Source organism: Trichechus manatus, unplaced genomic scaffold (assembly GCF_000243295.1).
Source record: "Trichechus manatus latirostris isolate Lorelei unplaced genomic scaffold, TriManLat1.0 scaffold00016, whole genome shotgun sequence".
NCBI lineage: Eukaryota > Metazoa > Chordata > Mammalia > Sirenia > Trichechidae > Trichechus > Trichechus manatus.
The window spans coordinates 23,969,625-23,990,478 of record NW_004443952.1 but is presented as its reverse complement, the minus strand read 5'-3'; the positions used below and the strand labels follow the sequence as shown (position 1 = coordinate 23,990,478).

Sequence of the window (20,854 nt, the reverse complement as noted above, 5' to 3'; positions counted from 1 at the left end):
CCCTCTGATGCTCCTCACCAGTTGTGCATTTAGTGTTGCCCCTGTGGCTCCTCTCCTCTGTTGTGTGTCATTGTGTCAATTCCAATACATAACGACCCTATAGGACAGAGAAGAACTGCCCCCTGTGGTTTCCAAGGCTGTAATCTTTGCAGGAACAGATTGCCAGGTCTTTTCTCCCATGGTGCAGCTGGGTAGGTTCAAACTACCAACCTTTAGGTTAGCAGGGAGTGCTTAACCACTGTGCCACCAGGGTTCCTTCTCTTCTACCAAACCCAAACCCATTGCCATTGAGTCGATTTCGATGCGTAGCAACCCTATAGACAGAATAGAACTGCCCCATAGGGTTTCTAAGGCTGTAAATCTTTACGGAAGCAGATTGCTACATCTTTCTCCCAAGAAGCAGCTGGTGGGTTTCAACCACCAAACTTTTGGTTAGCAGCCAAATGCTTAATCACCTTTAGGGCTCTCCAATTTCTTCCTTCCCCTAGAAAAAGCAGGAACAGAGATGAGCATGCTAAATCATGTATCTAGGCTCTCTCCAATCAGAAGGAAAGCAATATTTTTGGAGAAGAGGAAAACGTATCCTTCCTATCCATTCTTAGCAGTTGTCAACTAGTTACCAGTTAATTAGTATTTGTGCCGGGAAGAGGTATATTATAGGCCTGTTTTCTTTTTGCAGAATACTGTGAATAAATTTTAAATAAGGCTTTTTAACACAGATTTGAAGTGATTTCATAGCAATCAAAAATAGGAACAAAATGACACCAAAATTATAGAAATTCTATGTTATTAAACAGAACTTGAATACTTTTGCCAACAGGAAGCTATGAACAGCTAAATCACTTATTTACACAGACACAGTTTACATGTTCACATGTTTAGGGAAGGATCTCAGGACTTCAATTCAACCAGGGCTTGAATCCTGGCTGTGGCCTGTTCCATCATAGTCATGTCTCTGGGCCTCAGTTTCACATCTGACAAAAGGATATAATACTGGTCTCCATTTACTGAGGGCCTACAATGTGCCAGATGCCTTCCTTGGATATTTGAACACATTTTCTTATCTACATGACAACACTCTGAGGTAGTGATTGTTATATAATACACATTCAAAATTGTGAAAAATAAATAGAAGGCAGAAAGAAAACTGAAACCTCTGACAAAGGCACTCAGTAAATGTTTGTTTCCTTCTTTCTTTGCTTTCCCCGCCCCTCAAATCCATTAATTTTCTTGGGTTGCTTCTGTCTGGAGCTGGTGTTTTGCTGTGCAGTTCCCATGAGGAACACTAAGTCCCAGAAGTGCTGAGAAGTCCCTCATTGCTTGTTGAGAAGCTGAAGTGCAGGGAAAGTTGTCCTGTTCAGCGCTTTCTTTGAAACGCACAGCCTATACATGAGATAGGCAGGATGGGGCCGCCTACTCCACAATGCAAGAGTTGATTGCTTAATGACTAAGAAACTACTGGACATTTACACCTCTCCTTTTTCCCACCCACCATCATATTGGCTGATCCATTTTTTTCAACACATATTTATGGAACATGCGTGCCCGGTAATACCTGATGCAGGATTATAGATGTAAATAATCAGGCAAGAATCCTATTTCCAGGAGCTCTGGTCTAGGAGAGGAGATGACACGCAGAGACCACAACGTAAGGCATGGTGTGCTTAGGGCCACCAAAACCCTAAGGTGTTATGAGAAGTCAAAGTAGAGACAAGTCATTTTTTGGTAGGGGCAGAGTAGTGATCAGAGAAGGCTTCATGTCGGAGGTAGCATTAACTAAAACTAGTATGTCAAGAAGTATTTATTAAGTATCTACTGTGTGTCAGGCCCTGCATTTGGTGGAAAAGAAACTAGGATTTGATGTCTCAAGAAAGGAGAAAAATCATTCACTTGTTCTTTCTGTCAACAAATGTTTACTACACAGTGGCACTGGGAATACAACCATGAACATGACAGATGTAGTTGTACAGAGTTTATAATCTAATAGGAATGGCACAGAAAAAAAAAAATCATGTTGTATAAAGAAAATAAAGAGAGTGCCAGACGGGAGTGGGATGAGCCAATCTTACCTAAGTGGTCAGTAAAGGCCTCTCTGAAGAGGGAATGTTTAAGCTGAAGCCTAAAAAATAAGAAGAAACCAGCCATGGAAAAAGTGAGAGGAAACGCATCTGTAAAAGCCCTTGGTGAACTGGAAGCATTTCAAGAAGACAGGTGTGTCTGTAGCATAGCAAACAGGAGGAGCAGTTGACAGGAGATGAAACTGGAGGGGCAGGCAGGAACTTGGCTGTACAAGGCATGGCAAAGGGATTAGATTTTATACCCATGTATGATAAGCCACTGAGGGGTTTCAGCAAGGGAGACACACAATCATCTGGCATATGGCTGGAGTGGGGATAGAGGGAGGAGTGAGACCAGTTAGGAGGGTGTTTCAAAGGGGAAGTGGCCATGAGCTCATTCAGAGGTGAAAGGACACAGTGGTGGCAGGGAGGGGGCACAGAAGGGCAGGAAGGCAGAAGGATATTCAATTATAGCTGAGTGTGAGGTTCAGGGACTGGTAGGTTTGGTGGGAGCTAAAACCTGAAAGGGCCATTGAAGACCGTTTGAGTCACTTTGCATCCCCCCCGCTGAGGGATTTCAGCATGCAGTGGGAAGTCAGGGTTAGCTTCTAAACAGCGAAGAGACATTAGAGCTGGGCTTTACAAAAAGCCTAATGGGGGGAAATTTTTAGTTTTAGGATTTAAAAAGTTGCCATGGTACGGGATAAACAATGGATTGAAGCATGGATTGGGGAATGCGTGGGAGAGCACGAGGAGCTATGTAGAGTCCAGAGAGGAAAACAGCGAGGGGCCTAAGAGGAGATATTTCTGGTTCATTCATGGTAGAGTCTCTCTGAAAGCGTGACACCCCAAGGACCGCAGGAGTAGAGTACAGAGTGGCTGACAGTCTTTATCAGGCCAAGGCTTGTGCAATTAGCTTCATCTCTCTGAGTCTCAGTTTGGTGGAGATCGGGAGGGAAGAGAGACCAGAGGTTAGATTCTTTACCTGACCAAGCTGGGATATCTCTATATTGTGAGCCTGGACAGCCAGGTAGTGGGGAAGGGGGCTGTGTGGTCAGAAAAGGGCTGTGTCAGCTCGAGGGCCCTGCTGGCTGTGGGGAAGCCAGGGGAAGGGTATCGTGGCTGCGGGATGAAGAGTGGCTGGAGTCTTGGTTTTAGTCCAATTTCCAATGCCCAGTTCTTGACAGCCAACAAAACACCTGATCATCTGCAGCAGCCCTATGAGGTCTAACAAACAAGGAAACGAAGTTCAGAAAGTGGCGTCAACACTCCCGTAAGGCCGCAGCTCTCTAACGTCAGTGTTAGGGGTGGAAGCCCCAGCCTACGCTCTGGCCCAGCACACAGAGCAGTCAGCCTGAAAACTACAATTCCCAGGATGCGCTCGGCGAAGAACCTGGAACCGGAAGTGATTCTGGGGGCGGAGCCAAATGTGCGCTGCTGCTGCCGCGTGAGGTGACGGAATCAGGTACGCCCAGGGGTTGTTCTCGTGGTGCGGAGCAGGGGCCGGGGATCTGGATACCGACAGTCACCACGCTCGCGGGCCGGACGGGTGCTGGGGAAGTAGCATTTAACAGTTATCTGGCCCAGGGTATCCCACCGTCCTGGTTCTTTCCCTTCCGGTCTGCCTTCGCCTACGCAGCCTGAGGGCCATGCGGGACCTACAGACGAGGTATTCTCGGGTCTGAGGTCTAGGTGTTCTGAAGGTGCCAGAGGAGTGGAGCCAGCTTCGGTAGATTAAAATTTAGAATGAAAAAATCAGAGACGTATGCAAAGAGGCTGTTCCGTTACTTATCGCCCGTGTATACGCGCATCAGGTGGGACTTGGCCTGAAAAGGTCTGAGGTCAACCCAGAGATGGGAGTGGGGGTGGAGGATTCATTAATTCAGCAAGTATGTATTCAGCGTGTAGTATGTACCAAGCCATTTTTTAAAAGTAGGGGATACTATAGTGAACAAAGTGAACAAAAACCCATTCATTCTAGGGATTGGGGAGGCTCAGACAAAAAATAAATAAGATATATGCCATGTCGCATAGTGAAAACCTGAGTGAAGTGCAAAGGTAGTTATGTAAATACATGAGGGAAGAGCATTGCAGGTAGAGATAACAGCAAGTGCAGAGGCTCTGAGCTGGAAATATCCTTGGTATCTTTGAGGAAACAGCAAGTAGACTAGAGAGTGCAGAGGAAAATAGATGGGGGGAGGTAGACCTTGATGAGCCACACAGGCTACTGTAAGATTTTGGCTTTTACTGTACATGGGAAACTGCAAGGTTCTGAGTAGAAGAGTGATAAACGATTATTAAACATTTAGGATGCTCCTATTCTGTGAGATTCAGTGCTGACTTCTGGAATGTGTAGGTGAATTCTTAATCCTCTCTTCTCTGGAAGGGTTTATAATCTCGTGGGGAAACAGGCAGACCAGCTATCATTGGAGCCCCATGAAGACAGAATGAATGCCATCCCCAAATCTCCAGCATGTACGATTATGACAGGTGCTTAGTAAATGTTTGTTAAATGACTGGATAAGTAGTTGAATAGCCTCAATGCCCAGCACAGGACCTGGAGGCTCAGAGATTTTTGTGTTTGTGTGTATGTGCTTTAAGTGAAAGTTTACAGTTCAGGTTAGTTTCTCATACAAAAAATTTTTTTCTTATTTTTTTCCCATACAAAAATTTATACATACATTGTTATGTGACTCTAATTGCTCTCTCCATACTGTGACAGCACACTCCTCCCTTCCACCCCCAGTTCCCCATGTCCATTCAACCAGCTCCTAACCCTCTCTGCCTTCCCGTCTCACCTCCAGACAGAAGCTGCCTGTTTAGTCTCCTGTATCTACTTGAGCTAAGAGGCACACTCCTCACGAGCATCACTCCATGTCCCACAATCCAGTCTAATCCCTGTCTGAAGAGTTGGCCTCGGAAATTGTTTTAGTTCTGGGCTGATAGAGAATCCAGGGGCCATGCTTTCTGGGGTTCCTCGAGTCTCAGTCAGATCATTAAGTCTGGTCTTACTAGAATTTGAGCTCTGCGCCCCACCTTTCTCCTGCTCCATCCGGGACTCTCTGTTGTGTTCCCTGTCAGGGCGGTCATTGGTGGTAGCCGGTACCATCTAGTTCTTCGGGTCTCAGGCTAATGAACTCTCTGGTTTGTGTGGCCCTTTCTGTCTCTTGGGCTAATACCTTCCATGTGTCTTTGGTGTTCTTCTTCTTTACTCCAGGTGGTTGGGACCAATTGATGCATCTTAGATGGCCACTTGCAAGCTATTAAGACCCCAGACACCACTCATCAAAGTAGGATGCAGAACATTTTCTTAATAAGCTTTGTTATGCCAGTTGACATAGATGTCCCCTGAAAGCATGGTCCCCAGACCTCTACCCCTGCTACTCTGTCCCTCAAAGCGTTTGATTGTATTCAGGAAACTTCTTAGCTTTGGTTTAGTCCTGTTGTGCTGACTTACCCTGTAATGTGTGCTGTCCTTCCCTTCACCTAAGATAATTCTTACGTACTATCTAGTTAGTAAATAACCCTCACCCTCCCTCCCCACCCTCATAACCATCAAAGAATGTTTTCTTCTGTGTTTAAACCTTTTCTTGAGTTCTTATAATAGTGGTCTTATGCAATACTTGTCCTTCTGTGACTGACTAAATTCACTCAGCATAATGCCCTCCAGCTTCCTCCATGTTATAAGATGTTTCACGGCTTCATCGTTGTTCTTTATCGTTGTGTAGTATTCCATTGTGTGGATATACCATAATTTGTTTATCCATTTGTCCGTTGATGGGCACCTGGGTTGTTTCCATCTTTTTGCTATTGTGAACAGTGCTACAGTGAACATGGGTGTGCATATATCTATTCGTGTGATGGCTCTTATTTCTCTAGAATATATTGCAAGGAGCGAGATAGCTGGATTGTATAGTACTTCTATTTCTGGCTTTTTAAGGAAGTGCCAAATCGATTTCCAAAGTGGTTGTACCATTTTACATTCCCACCAACAGTGTATAAGTGTTCCAGTCTCTCCACAACCTCTCCAGCATTTCTTATTTTGTGTTTTTTGGATTAGTGCTAGCCTTGTTGGGGTGAGATGATATCACATTGTAGTTTTGATCTGCATTTCTCTAATCTCATATAAGAATTTATGCACACATTTTTATGTGACCCTAGCTGCTCTCTATATAATGTGACAGCACACTCCTCCTTTCCACCCTGGATTTCCCATGTCCATTCAACCCGCTCCTGTCTCTTTCTGCCTTCTTATCTCGCCTCTGGACAGGAGCTGCGCATTTAGTCTCATGTATTGAACTAAGAAGCACAGTCTTTATGAATATCATTTTATGTCTTATTTTATGGACTTATTAAATTTAATAAGTCCAGTCTAATCTTTGTCTGAAGAGTTGGCTTTGGGAATGGTTTTAGTTGTGGATTACAGAGAGTCTGGGGGCCATGTCTTCTGGGCTTCCTCCAGTCTCAGTCAGATCATTAAGTCTGGTCTTTTTACTAGAATTTGAGTTCTGCACGCCACTTTTCTCCTCCTCCGTCAGGGACTCTCAGAGAGGATTTTTGAATGAAGGAATGAAAGTGCCAAATTTGGGCATAGATAATGTGCCACACGGATTAAGTAGATCTGTGCTTCTGTGATGCCCAGCTTCACCTTTGCTTTTTGAGAATCGTTAGGTAGCAGCCTTCTACACAGTATTGACTGAGCTTCCATTCTGTGCCAGCTCTTGTGCTGGTCACTAAGAATACAAATATAAAAAGAAAAGGTTAAAATTAATTATCTTAGCGTCTACCTTAACAAGCCAGAAAAAGAACAGATTGAACCCAAAGAAATAGAAGGAAGGACATAAATAAAAGCAGAAATCAATGAAATAGATAAACAATAGAGAAAAATAAGTGAAACCAACAGTTGATTCTTTGAAAAGAGTAATAAAATTGATAAGCGCCAGCCAGCCTGGACAGATCAATGGAAAAAAAAAAAACACCACAGAAGAGGAGAGAGACACACACAAAGTACAAATATCAGGAATGAAATAGGGGACATCACTATGGATCCTACCTGTTACCTGTTGCTGTCGAGTCAATTCCGACTCATAGCGACCCTATAGGACAGAGTAGAGGAGAGGCTGATGGATTTGAACTGTCAACCTTTTGGTTAGCAGCTGAGCTCTTAAACACTGTGCCACCAGGGCTCCATAGATCCTACAGATGTTGAAAAGATATTTGTGAATAGCTTTATGTCAGATTTGACAACTTAGGTGAAATAGATTCAGTGAAGGATTTAGGTGCCTAAGTAATTCAGTTGGGAAAAAAAAAATCATGCTGAGCCTCCTCATATCCATATGGAAAAAAAGACCTTAACGCCTACTTCACACCATACACAAAAATAAATTTGAGATGAATTATAGACCTAAATGTAAAAACTAAAACTATAAATCTTCCAGAAGAGAATAGAGGAGAATATCTTTGTGACTTCGGGGTAGGCAAAGATTTCTTAGACGACACAAAAAACATTAAGCATAAAAGAAAAAAAATTGATAATTTAGACTTGATCAAAATTTAAAAGTTCTGTTCATCAAAAGATGATGTTAAGAGAATGAATAGGCAAGCCACAGACTGGGAGAAAATATTCTCAATTCACATATCTGGAAAAGGACTTAGATCCAGAATATATGACAAACTTCTACAACTCAGTAATCAGAAGATAATTTAAAAATGAGTCAAAGACTTGAACAGATACCTCACAAAGGAATATACATGATGAATGGCCAATAAACTGCATGGAAAAATGCTTGATATCATTAATAATCAAAGAAATGCAAATTAAAACCACAACGAGGCTCCCCTACACAAGAATGGCTAAGATTAAAAACACTGACAACAGTGTTGGCAATGAATGTGGAACGTCTGAAATTCTCATACGTTTCTGGCAGCAGTATAAAGTGGTACAGTTACTTTGGGAAACTGAAGGAAGTTTCTTGTAAGTTAAGTACACCTATCCAGTGACCCAGCAATTCTACTCTTAGGTACGTAGCCAGTAGATGGTGAAAACATATGTCCGCAAAAACACTTGTATGAGAATGTTCATAGCAGCTTTATTCATAATAATCCCAAACTAGAAAAAGCCCAAATGTTATCAACAGAATAAATAAATTGTGATATATTCTTACAGTGGGATACAACTCAGCAATAAAAAGAGAACAAAGTACATACAGCAACACATATGAATCTCAAAAGCATACTGAAGAGGAAGAGCCAGGTTCAAAAGCGTACATACTGTTTGAATCCATTTAAATGAAGTTTAGTGGTTGTCTTTAGCAGTCAGTGGGGATAGGATAGAAATTGACTTGGAAAGTACAGAAGAAAGTGAACTTTCTGGGACAGTGGAAATGTTCTGTATGTTGATAGGGGTGTAGGTAACAGTCTGTACATTTGTCAAAACTCATTTAACTGTACTCTTAAATTTTTTGCATATTACTGTATGTAAATTATCCCTAAAAAAATTTAAAGATGAAGGTAGGTAACAGAATTAAATATAATAGAGGTGTAAAAAAGGTGCGATGGGGGTGTCTGACCTCTTCTAACTTCACATAGGGGAAGGAGAATCAAGATCAACAGACCAAGGCCGATTCCTATGAGGCAGAAGTCAGACATGCCTCCACTCTAACCCTTTTACCAGTTCTGACACCAACCATCCCTTCCATGGCATTCTCTACTTCTCTGCTGTGTTCGATAATTTTTTGCAGTGGCCACACACAACTCACAGACAATACTCAAGATTATAGGGTTTATTAGGGACGTGACAGGTTACAATTCAGGTTCAGGAACCCTCAGGATACAGTTCTTGGATCAGGACAGCTTCTCAGCTGTGCCTTCAGGCATGCCTCTCTCTGGCTGCTCGGCCTCTGCCCTGCTTGGGCACGCATTACAGAGCTTTTAGCTCTGCTGATAAGTGCATGGAGGCACACTACTCTGCCAGTAAGCCTCAGCCCAAAGGCACTCAGCCCTCCTGTTCTGAGGGTTGGTGAGCCTTGCTCCTCTGTTAAGTGCCCGGAGGCACCCCACTCCTCCAGGAAGCCTCCTGCCCGAAGGTGCTCAGCTCTCTTCGTGGGTCGGGTCAGCGAGCCTAGCTCAGACAAGTGCATGGACGCATCTCACTCTGGCAGCAAGCCTTCTGCCCCAAGGCACTCAGCTTTCTCACTCTGTGGGCCAGAAAGGCCACCATGCTGTCTCCTGCCAGTCTCCAGTTTCTGCTGCTGTTTCTGTACCGCTGCTTCTCACTACTGCTGCTGTCTCTCTTCTGTCTCCAGTGTTACAGCCCTTTCTCTCTGTCTCCTGGATTTAGGAGCTTCTCAGCGCAGGGATCCTGGGTCCGAAGGACACACTTCATTCCTGGCTCTTCTTTCTTGATGGTGGTGAGATCCTTCCTTCCTGCCTCTAGGATGGCTCGTTTTAAGCCTAAAGGGATGGCAAAACTGACCAATCCCCTCGTTAGGGTTCCATACACCTTATTTGCATGGCCCTACCCCTTACAAGGGTGCCATGCATCTTATTTACATTATTAGCAAGCTATCCAATCCCCTTGGTGTGCCACAAGCATCTCATTTACATAGTCCCACCCAGTCATTTGGTGGGCGTTACAAAGACTGTGGCTAGAAGGGTCATATTAAGTAATTCAGTGCACTGCAAGGAGGTTAGTTTAAGTGATTTGTATTTTATGTTTTGTAGAGAGTCAATAAATTTCAAAGCTGATAAGTGAAAAAGTAATGGTGTAAGTGTATGATTTCAGGTTAGGTTGCCACTAGAGTTAGAAGGTATAGGAGTGAGGATTGTTACTTTTCATTATAAATAGCTCTTTTTACCACATGCATATATCTTAATTATATTGGTTTACATTTTTAAAGATACACTTTTCCTAAAATAATGGTAGTTTGACTGAACTCAGAGGAGCAGGCATGGGCAGTGGTCACACCACTCTTTGAGACACCTGACCATGGACTAGGGCGTTTCTGATTCCATGTTATTTCTTTCTCAGGGATTTTGAATACCACTTTGAGATTATAATGTCATTCATTAAATGTGTTGAAACATTGGTTCCCCATATGTTTTCTCCTTCAGCACTGCTGAGGGATAGTAAACATTTCCATTGGTGACTGTGGCTTTTTGCTGGAGTGATGCTCAACTAAGTTGGAGGAGAGAATAATAGTTTTAAAAACCAATTCTGATACATCACCAGCAACCTAGAAGAATTCACTTATCGTAGTTTTTGGTTAGCTCTTCATTCTCCCCGCATATTTCTAGTACAGAAACTTGCACATAGTAGGTGCTCAATAAACATTTGCTAAAGGACTCATTTTGAAAATAAACTTTGAAATATAATTGTGGAAGTGACTTTTGCTATCTCTTGTCCCACCCTCAAATCATGTAGTGCGTTTCAAAGAACAGAATAAGTGGCTTGGTTAAGTGTCAGGAGCTGCACTTGTCTTCTAAGAAGTGTATTTAGCTTCCTTACTACTAAATGTTTCTATATCTGAATCATTTTTCTGGAAGGTACACATGCATTTCTCAGTTCAATAAATTTGGGTCACTGTTTTACACACAATAAATTATTTGTCATTTGGATATAGGAGATACCTGCATATTTAAAATAATATGTCACAGAACCGTACCTTTTTCCAGTCTGGGTGAACAGGACAGAGAACTAAGCACATGGACTGGAAATTGGAAGGGAGTGCTTGGGAAACAAAGTCGCACGTGCTGCTGGGCCAGGAATGCCTCCTTGAGGACATAGGTGAAGATGATGTCTCTGAAAGCTTCCAGCTTCTGCAGATTGACATGGAATGTGAGAGCCAAGAGAGAAGGAGCCTGCCTACGGGCAGTGCATCCTGGTGCTCGGTGAGTGCAGTGAGCTGCCGGGGCCATGGACTTTGTGATGAGACCGCTGTTCTGAGAGTAGATACCAGTTATAAAAGGAGAAACTGGGAATGAGTTTTGTGTATCGCAGGTGATGAATTTTGTTATCTGGCTTAGGGTTTCAGTTCATTTGAGTCATAAAACCAAAAACCAAACCCCTTGCCATTGAGTTGATTATGACTCATAGCAGTCATATAAGACAGAGTAGAACTGCCCCATAGGGTTTCCAAGGAGCGGCTGGTTAAAACAGCCATAGCTGTTAACCACTGTGCCACCAGGGCTCCTTTGAGTCATAGGAGAAGTAAACAAGAGATCAAGAGGAATTTTTTGTACATGTCAGAAGGGTCAGGAAATCTAAACTCTTAAGTCTTGAATTAATCTTGACCTTGGGAAAGTCATGTCTCTTTTTCTGGGGTTCTGTTTTTTTCTAAATACAATCTAGTCTACGTTTGTTTTTTAAGACTAATATCCTTTTTCTCTCCTAACTTTAAATAAATAATGAAGTAACTGTTTCTAATATTCACTTTCCTTTTTGGTGCTTATGAAGTTCTCAAACAATTTTGTTTTCTGGATAACGTAAGAAAAATGTGCAAAGAAAACAGAAACACTGGGAAAAGATGGTTGCAGCAAAGAAGAGCAAAAGAAAGCAAGAAAAGGAAAGAAGAAAAGCCAATCGTGCTGAAAATCCAGGTAACGATAAACCAGTTTACCGGTGTAATCATATTTATTTCTTAGGAAACTGGTGTGCTAGAAGAGTAGGAAAATGTTTAAATCAAAACAAACGTCTGGAAGGTACGACCGGTTGTCCTGTTTGGTGAGAATGTAGTATCAAAGAAAACAAAATTTAAGGCTACCTTTCAAATATAAGCTGTCTAGTGAACGTGTTTATAAACTCAGAAGGAATGATACCAACAACAACACAGTAATGCTAACATTATTCAGTGCTATGTGTTAGGTTCAGTGCTAAGACTTTTACTTGGATTACTGTAGGGAGTAAGTAATATTATCACCCTTGTTTTGTAGGTAAAGAGACTGAGGCTCAGAGAGATTAGGTAGCATGCCCAAGGTCATATAGTTAATGAGAGAACTAAGATTGAATCCCAGCAGTCAGTTCCAGGGCCCACTCTGGTATACCTAAATCTGGTGAATGTGTACCTTGTACAAGTCCCAAGTTTCTCTTTATGTGCAAAGAGTACTCACTTGGCTGGAGAGAGATTTCTTACTGAATATTTTTTTTTTCCACTTTTATTCGTTTCTCATATTTCTGTCGTAGGCATCCGCCCCCAGCACAGCAAACGTTTTTTGAGAACCTTAACCAAAGAGAGACTTTTGGAAGCCAAACACTCAGGACCAAGACTTTGTATTGATTTGAGTATGACGGACCACATGTCTAAGAAGGTAGAACATCCACTAAGCCCCAAATTCCAGCTTTCAGGAGGGAGGCCCAGAAAGGAGCAGCTTTCACGAAGAGCATGATCAGCTCCAGCTTCTGTGATTCTTTAGTAAACCAATAAGCGTTTGGTTTTCTCCAGGGGACTGCTGAGTTCTGAGATGGCTGCTGTAAAGAATCTGAAAGAGAATAGACATCCTTCAGTTGAGTTAGCGAATTTTTACCTTATTCTTCTGGTTTGAGCCTAATACCTTTCCCTCTCTTTGGTGTCTGCAGTCTTGATAAACCCTTTCGGGTTCAATTCTCCAGAGAGTAAACCTTGGTCTTCTGCTGGCAGGGAGGGATATTTGCCAGGTTGCATGTTCTGGGAATGTTACCTGGTGGTAACATTACATACCTGCAATGTATGTAAACTTTAAACAGATCTTTCTGTTTTCCCTTGTTGTATGTGCTAGTGTTTACATGTTTTTCAGAGAAACTAGGAAAACTGCAGACCTGGAGTTACTACATTGGAACCTCTCTAGCCCTCCGAAAAGGTCAACCAGGAATTCTCTGCTGTTTATATTAATTGTGATGTCAGATTAAATCAAACCCAAAAATTTTTTTTCCCCTCTACTGAACCAAATCAGGCTAGATTGTGAAACCGCCTTTCTATAAAGGATGATGTCTCTGAAGTCAGGGTGGACTTAGGGAGAAGGTACCAAATTTTTCTGATGGAGTATAAAAATCTCTGTATAGTAATTCTAACTTTTTAAAAAATAATTTAAATAGTAAGCATCACTTGGTAAGATTTTAGATAAATGCTAAAGTAACAATTTCAAAATCATCTTAGAAATTGTGGGTGGGAGCACGATAGCAGGTCCGGAAGTAGGCAGAATTCTCAGTTTTTCCATTAACTCACTATTTCCGGGCTATTATCATCACCTTAATTTTCAGCTGTAGTGTGCAATGCCATAGGGTGTACTGTGTGCTCACACATCCGTGTACTCCTGGTTTAAAAGGGGCCAGCCGAGTTCATGAGGTCATGAGTAGCATTCAGTGTATTTGCTGAGCAACCATTTGTTGATAATGAGTTTAGAGTGAGTTGGCACATTTTCACCTCGAGTTGTCCTTATTTCTTTGAAGGAGTTAAGTAGACTGGCAGGACAGATCCGAAGGTTGTATGGTTCAAATAAAAAAGCTGACAAGCCATTTTGGATCTGCCTTGCTGGATTCTCAAGAGACAGTCCGCTGTATGAAGAGTGTTTGAGGATGAATGATGGGTTTTCCAGTTACATGGTAAGTCTCTTTTTGCATATTATTTGAATTCTCATCTGAAAAGTGATTGTGGGGTAATAGTAAATTGTATTTTTTACTTTTTCACATTTTGATGTAAAAAAATATCAATTATATGCTTTCACTTTTGCAGTCTAAAAAGATTGAGAACCTCTCATCAGTTGCTACATTTAAAATTTTTTTCTCATCTTTCCCCTGCAGTGGCAGACCAGTATTACCAGTATCTAGAAGTGTGTTTCTATATCTTGTGTACTGTATGCAGTAGGAGCCCTGGTGGCGCAATGATTAAACACTCGGCTGCTAACCGAAAAGGTTGGCAGTTTCAAACCCACCCAGCAGCTCTGTGGGAGAAAGGCCTGGCAATCTGCTCCCATAAAGATTACAGCCTAGAAAGCCCTATGGGGCAGTTCTTCTCTGTCACATGGGGTCACATGGGGTCACAACTTGACAGCACCTAACGAAAAAAAAAACTATGAAGCTTTTGGGAAATGCCACGACTCCTTTGTTTCCAGCAGTGCAGAACTGGAGAAGTTGAATTTTGGGGGAAGAGAAAGAATCCTTTTAGAAGTGATGTGGATTTAAGATGAGTTTTAGAGAGGAGGAGAAGTTGTTCTGAGTGACCATATCCAGCTTGATTGGAAGGCGGGATCCTGGGTTCTAAGTTCTGCTCTTATGCAAGTGGTTCAACTTCTCTGAGCCTCAATGTCTTTGTCTATATGATGGTAGAAGTGGAGTACTAAGGTGCCTTTCAGCTCTTTCCCTAGGATGTCATAGATGTAGTGGTAGATACGCAGGTGAGAACTCAGATCAATTCCTAAGAAGTGTCGGTAAAAACGCCTTGTGTGTTTGCATCATACAGCTTTGACTGAGCAGTTGTGGCCTTCCCAAGTGTGGCCCATGGAGGTGAGGAGTGTGAAGACTGCACCCTGCAGTGCTGCACAGTTAGTTGTGGTTGCTGCTGCTGTTTTAACAGTCTCTTCTGTAGTGTGGCCATTTCCCGCCTTACTTCTCTGTACTTCTTCTTGTGATTCCTGTACATAGCCAAACAGACCTGCAGGGCCACAAAGTCCCTTTGCTTTCCTGTCTTTGTACCTTGTTTAGGCTATCCCCTCCTCTGACGGTGCTTTTCCCTTTTGTAAAGGTCCGTCTTATCTTTTTACAGAAACCCAGTTCCAGCATTCCCTTCACCAAAAGGTTCTCCCTGGTGATGTCACTCCCTCTTCTGCAGTCCTGGAGCATGTTCCCTGTGTTTATGTTAGGGCCCCGTATTACTTTCTGTCTTGTTTCCTTCTTGACTGAGCACTTTCTCAGCAGTGGCTATCATACATGTGGGCCTTTGGTGTCTCTAGAGCCATACCTGATAGAAAGTAGATGTCCAGTAACTAGTTGTTGCATTGTAGGCTATGTCTTAACCTAATTCTCACTACATTGGAATATTTGTATTTTTCAGCTAGACATAACAGAAGAAGACTGCTTTAGTTTATTTCCTCTGGAAACCCTTGTGTACCTGACACCTGATTCTGAACATGGTATGTACTTTGCTGCATGAATTTGTGTAATACATTGTTCTTAGCCCTTTGTTTCATTATTGCCTGTGACCAAATTTGTTAAAGCCACCCCCCCCCAAAAAAAAAAAAGGAATGAACATTAATTGCACATCTCATGGGCAGATACCTCATTGGATGTTTTGCATATGTCCTACCATGTGCACACAACTGCACAGATTTAGGGTTTCCGTCCTCATCTGGACCTTTCACGCTGCCTGGTGATCCTTTCCAGTTCTCTTTGTCAGGTCCCCCTGTCGACCATGCCTGGGTCAATGTTTATATATATATTTATATATTTTTTAATATATTATTTATTTTTATATACATAAAATATTTTTATATATTTTTTACTATAAGATCCATTTTACATAATTTTGAAATTTATTGGTATTAAGTTGATCATAGCATTCTCTTTAAATTATTTCATGTTTCTCTGTGTCTTTAATTTTGTCTCCTTTGTAATTCTAATTTTTATTTGGGTGTGATAATTTTTTTTCTTAATTAGATATGCCAAAGATTTGTCTACTCTGTTGATCTTTTCAGAGATTTAACTTTTGGTTTTATTGAGCAAGTCTACTATCTTTTTGTATTGTATTTCATTACATTTCTACTTTAAAGTAGTTCTTTCCCTCTTTCTTTGGATTTAGAAATTATAAAAACAGATTTGATCTAAATGGCTGTTATTTTTTCATTAGCTCTTGAAGATGTTGATGTAAACAAAATTTACATTCTTGGTGGACTTGTGGATGAAAGCATTCAGAAGGTGAGTGCACTGTTTAGGCCCAACAACTGTATCTTGAAAAGTGGGGCTTACTTTTAGAGGCACCTACCCAGTCATAATCTTACCCAAAGGGTTTAAGAACTCAGAGGGTACAGGAAGAAGAAGCCTGTTCTCCCTAGATTAGCCCTCCCACCTGGAAGTTCCCGCTCTCCTCATCAGCAATGTCAGTAATCCAAGACCTAATAGAATCAGGAGCCAGGAATTGGAGTGGGAGTGTTTTGTAATGACAAATAGTCATCATTGAGCTTCTTTCTCCTCTGCCTCTGTAGTTCTGCAACGATAATCCTGGTGTTTACCAAATTGACTCAGCACTCTTATCAGCTGTTTGTTCTTTGTGAGAGAATAGTTTGTTCTTCTCAGGCCAGCTTCCGTGCTGACATAAATCTTTTCCTATAACCTCAAACTCAATGGAACTGTCCAGATTTCTTTTGTTGAATTGGAGCTTTATTGAAATAATTGGGGTGTCAGTGGAGTTTTAAGATATGTTTCTCTTATACAAAAAGTTGTTGAGATGATTTTATTTGCTAATTAATCTATTTTGCATGCACATGATATAATAGTTAACATATACAAAAGGGAGTAAGAAGTCTCATTCCTACCTTTGTCCCCCAGTCTCCCTCCCTAGAGGCAACCACTGTTAAGTTTTCTCTTGTATCCTTCTTGAGATATTCTGTGATCATACAAGTATGTGTTTGTGGGTATATTTTATATATGTATATAGTAAGTAGCAGAGCTAGGACTTGAACCCCAGCAGTATGGCTCCGGAGGCAGTGCTCTTAACCATCACATTAAAATGTTTCCTGTACCTTTGAGGTCCTTTCCAAGCCTGAGTTTGTTAATTATGCCGGTAATCTAAGCCCTTCCCTTTAATCATGAACTCTTAGAAATGTAGAGATCTTTCCAGTGCTTCTTACAAGGCAGTGAATGTAATTTAAACTGCAGTTCATGACTCAGGGCCATATTATAAATGGACATCAGTTACTGTACTCTGACCCTAAATGGTCTAGACTGGTGGACCTTTGAGTTCTTGTGACCCCTTTTTCCAATTTTCGGAGCACTTCCTTTTAATTGGTCTGTTTACTCTCGCATCTTAATGTTGTCTTGTTGCCAGTGGTATGCCTATCTTAAATCCTGTCTCCCTTTTCTCTAATTTGCTGCTAATAATTGGCTGAAAAACCCAAGACATCCAGAATTGAGCCTTAATGTTCTGAGTTAGGGCCAGACGTTCTTTCCTCTGATTGATTAGACTGCTTGGATTTTGTCATGCAAATTGTGTTTACTGAGGTGCCTCTTTTTGCTTATTTCCTGCTTGGATGTGATGTGGTCATGAGCGGAGGCTAGTGGATAAATGACCCCCAGATAAGTGAGGTGTTGCTGCACAAGCCATTTCTTACTTGGGAGAAGTAAATATGCTTCATTAGCCAAAGTATCTTCCATTCAGCCACGTGCTACATATTTTTAGTACATTTATCCTTTAATTATGATTAACAGATGGAAATTGGAATGGTGGTAAATGGGGATTCTTACTATTTGCTATGCATATTACAATGAGGATATAAAAATAATATTCATGTATTATTTTTATAAAAAGAAAAGTATTTAACTGTGGTTTACAGAAGGTGACATTTCAAAAGGCCCGAGAACACTCTGTCCAGACAGCCCGCTTGCCAATCCAGGAATACATGATCAGACGCCAGAATGGAAAAAACTATTACTCAGAGATATTGGCCATCAATCAAGGTACTGCTTACATGGCCCGTGCCTAACACGTGTTAGTTCTGGTGCTACCTCTTTGCATTGTGTTTAAGTATAAATGGCCCTTGATTCGATCTCCTCTGTGACTAATGTGCTTGGGCTTTATTGCATGTACCTGGTGGCATGTATACTGGCCACTCAGAGGCATTCTTCATTTTTTTCCTGGTTCCCAGCTATGTAAAGACAGTTGAAATTGCCCCCTTAGCCTAGAATGCCCTACCTTCAGCCTCTTGAAGGACATCTTGGCTGGCTCCCTTCCCCCTCTGAGGCCAGAATGGCATCCCTCCTTTCTGTTCCAATTGTAATGCATGTTTCTTTCTGTGGCATCATTGTCCATTCACTGGCCTGTCTCTGAGTGCAGGCTGAGGTCCTTGAGGGCAGGCAGAGCACATGTCTTTGCCTCTGTCTCCCCAGGACCTAGTACCACGTGTGGTGCAGAGTATGTTTGTTGAATGAAATATTCCAGAACAACCTTTTCCTCATTAGTCATTTACTAATTTTCTCTTTCCTCTTTCTGGTCACTGTGAGCTCTGTTTACCCTCTAACAGTGTTTGATATCCTGTCCACTTACTTTGAGACTCGAAACTGGCCTGAAGCACTGAAGAAAGGAGTTTCTTCTGGAAAAGGCTATGTTCTTCAGAATTCAGTGGAATGATGGACAACCTAAGACTGCAGTTGCAGGAGGCAAAGTGCTAGAAGTGGAAGAATGTATTTTTATGGTGAGGCGAAGCCCCTAGTGCCTAGATGGCACCTCCTCCCTGCCTGAGGACCAACTAGCCACACTGCCTCACTCTTGTAATACTTTTTTGGATCCTTGTATCATATGAGAAGCAGCATGTTGTGACATTTGCTTGGACTTCGAGCCAGAAAACCTGGGTCCAAATCCCAGCTCCGCCACTTAAGTAGCTTTGGGACACTGAGGCTCCAGCTTCCGTTTTTTTTCTCCAGCCTCAGTTTTCTTAAGTGAGAAATGGGAACAATGCTACCTACCTTTCAGAGTTTTGAGAATTAGTGTGTGGTGTCCTCAGCAAGTCACCGTTATATAATGTCCTAGTATGGAAGAGGGCAGACATTTGATACATTATACGTTAATATTGGATTGATTTTATTTTCTATTCTGATCTTTCCCAGCCTATCTAATAAATCCATAGAGTAAAATTAGGTCTGTGATAGCAACTGCCTTTTGCAGATTATGCACAAGTAAACCAGAGGCAATAGGGCTTGGGGAGTTTTTGTTTCCCCACTGATTTCCATTTGTAATATTTGCTAACATCCTTTGAACACTTATTATGTTCCAGAGACTATGCTAAGGATTTTGTATTATTTTATTATCCCAACAACCCCATGAGGAAGATACTATGTCATTATGTTTCCTTTTTTTTTTTTAACAGATGAGAAAATAAGTTTCACTATTTGCTCTGCATATTGCAGTGAGAATGTATGCATGTATTATTTTTGTAAAAATAAAAATATATAACTGTGGTTTACAGAGGGTGACATTTCAAAAGGCCCAAAACCTGATTAGGGTCACTCACTAGTAAGTGGTGGAGCCTGGATTTTGAACTTAGGCAGTCTAATTCCTGAGTCCCTGGGACAGAAGGGAAGCAGCTCAGCCAGGCCCCAGGGCTCAAGTAAAATACCCAGGACAAGCTCACCCACATTAAGGGTAGTTCACAAACTATAGTGGGAAGCTGGTTGGAAGTGAAAACTCCTGCCTTTCCCTGCCTCCTTTCAGTAGGTCTGAAGTGGAGTCCAGAAATTTGTGTTTGGTATTTACCTCAGTGAATTTGATACAGCTGGTCTAGGGACCACATTTTGAGAAACCCTGTTGTATACTACATTTGGGTACATGCAGCTTGCACTTTAACTTGCTCTTTCCTTCTCTCCTGTCTACGGCTACAGTAAGAATGATTTCCCATTTAGATCATCACTGGAGTCTTGATCCATCTGGCAGTTAGAAGAAGACTTGAAAATATGAATGGCCCTCATTAAGAGGCTCTAGAGAAACTTGAGAGCTTTCTGAGACTGCTTGGTCTGAGATGGACCCCTCAAGGGTAGGTTAGACACATACCCCAGTGAGTGATCTGGTATGGCTTTTGGAGAAACCAGGTTCTGTCATGGTATTCATTTCTGGACATGTGTCTTACAAGAAGCCATTTTGTCTTCTGTAACTCAAGTAGAGAAAAGTAACCACAGCCACAGCCCCTGTTTAATATCAAACTGCCTGTTAGTGAAGGTTACACTAGAGCAGGGGTGATAAGTAGGTTTTGTTAGCCCACCATCTTGATTGAACTGGTAACTGAGTTGCAAGCAGTTACAAGGCCTCAAATCAAATCCTAATACCAGTTCCCAGTCATCCATTCATATGCCGTCAGTGTTACAGGGACTTCTACCTTATTACCACTTGAGAGCCCTTGCCTTACTGGGGAGTGTGGCTTAATGTAATGCAAAGATAGTTTCTTCCTCTCCACTCCTTCCTGGTCTCCAACTCTGTCATATCCCTGTGTGCATCAAGTCCCAGCCCCTGGATGGCCTGCTTCAGTTCACTCTTTTTCTCACTACTCCTTGTTTCCACTTACTACAACTGAGATCATCCAGAACTCCATTTACCAGAAGACCAGAGGTCGGATCTTCCCAACCTATCCACCTGAGGCTTTGGGCCAGTCCAGCATCTCACACCACAGCTGGTTAGAGTGTTATGTCTGTCCTCTTTTCTTCCTGATACAGGTCCTATTTTTCCTGGAACTCTGGTTTATTCCTAATTCCAAATCCACCTTTTTCTACTTAAACAGATAGTAATTCTTATCAATACTTTATGTACATAAACAGTACGTGTTTGTTTTTTTCCCATACAAAAATTTATACATACATTGTTATGCGACTCTAATTGCTGTCCCTATACTGTGACAGCACACTCCTCCTTTCCACCCGATTCCCCATATCCATTCAATCAGCTATCCCTCTCTGCCTTCGCATCTTACCTCCGGAAAGACGCTACCCTTTAGTCTCTTTTGAGCTAAGAGGCACACTCCTCACAAGCATCACTCTTACGTCCCACAGTCCAGTCCAATCCCTGTCTGAAGAGTTGGCCTCGGAAATTGTTTTAGTTCTGGGCTGATAGAGAATCCAGGGGCCATGCTTT

The 20,854-nt window shown here is 41.9% G+C and overlaps 1 protein-coding gene across 4 annotated transcripts; it reads left to right on the top strand.

The window, feature by feature from the left end:
• Positions 1-3,468: 3,468 nt before the first annotated feature.
• TRMT10B (tRNA methyltransferase 10B) lies at positions 3,469-20,764 on the top strand. Of its 4 annotated transcripts, none has more exons than XM_023727499.1 (9): positions 3,469-3,522; positions 10,731-10,946; positions 11,546-11,654; positions 12,238-12,362; positions 13,480-13,632; positions 15,080-15,158; positions 15,872-15,939; positions 17,574-17,697; positions 18,290-20,764. In XM_023727499.1, exons 2-9 carry the CDS (start codon positions 10,761-10,763, stop codon positions 18,304-18,306), a joined length of 861 nt encoding a protein of 286 aa, XP_023583267.1. In that variant the 5' UTR covers positions 3,469-3,522; positions 10,731-10,760; the 3' UTR covers positions 18,307-20,764. The 4 variants fall into 4 exon arrangements, with proteins under 4 accessions (XP_023583267.1, XP_004372305.1, XP_023583266.1 ...); XM_004372248.3 differs by having other exon boundaries at positions 18,261-20,764; XM_023727498.1 differs by lacking the exon at positions 3,469-3,522 and adding an exon at positions 3,581-3,726 and having other exon boundaries at positions 18,261-20,764.
• The last annotated feature ends 90 nt before the right edge of the window (positions 20,765-20,854 follow it).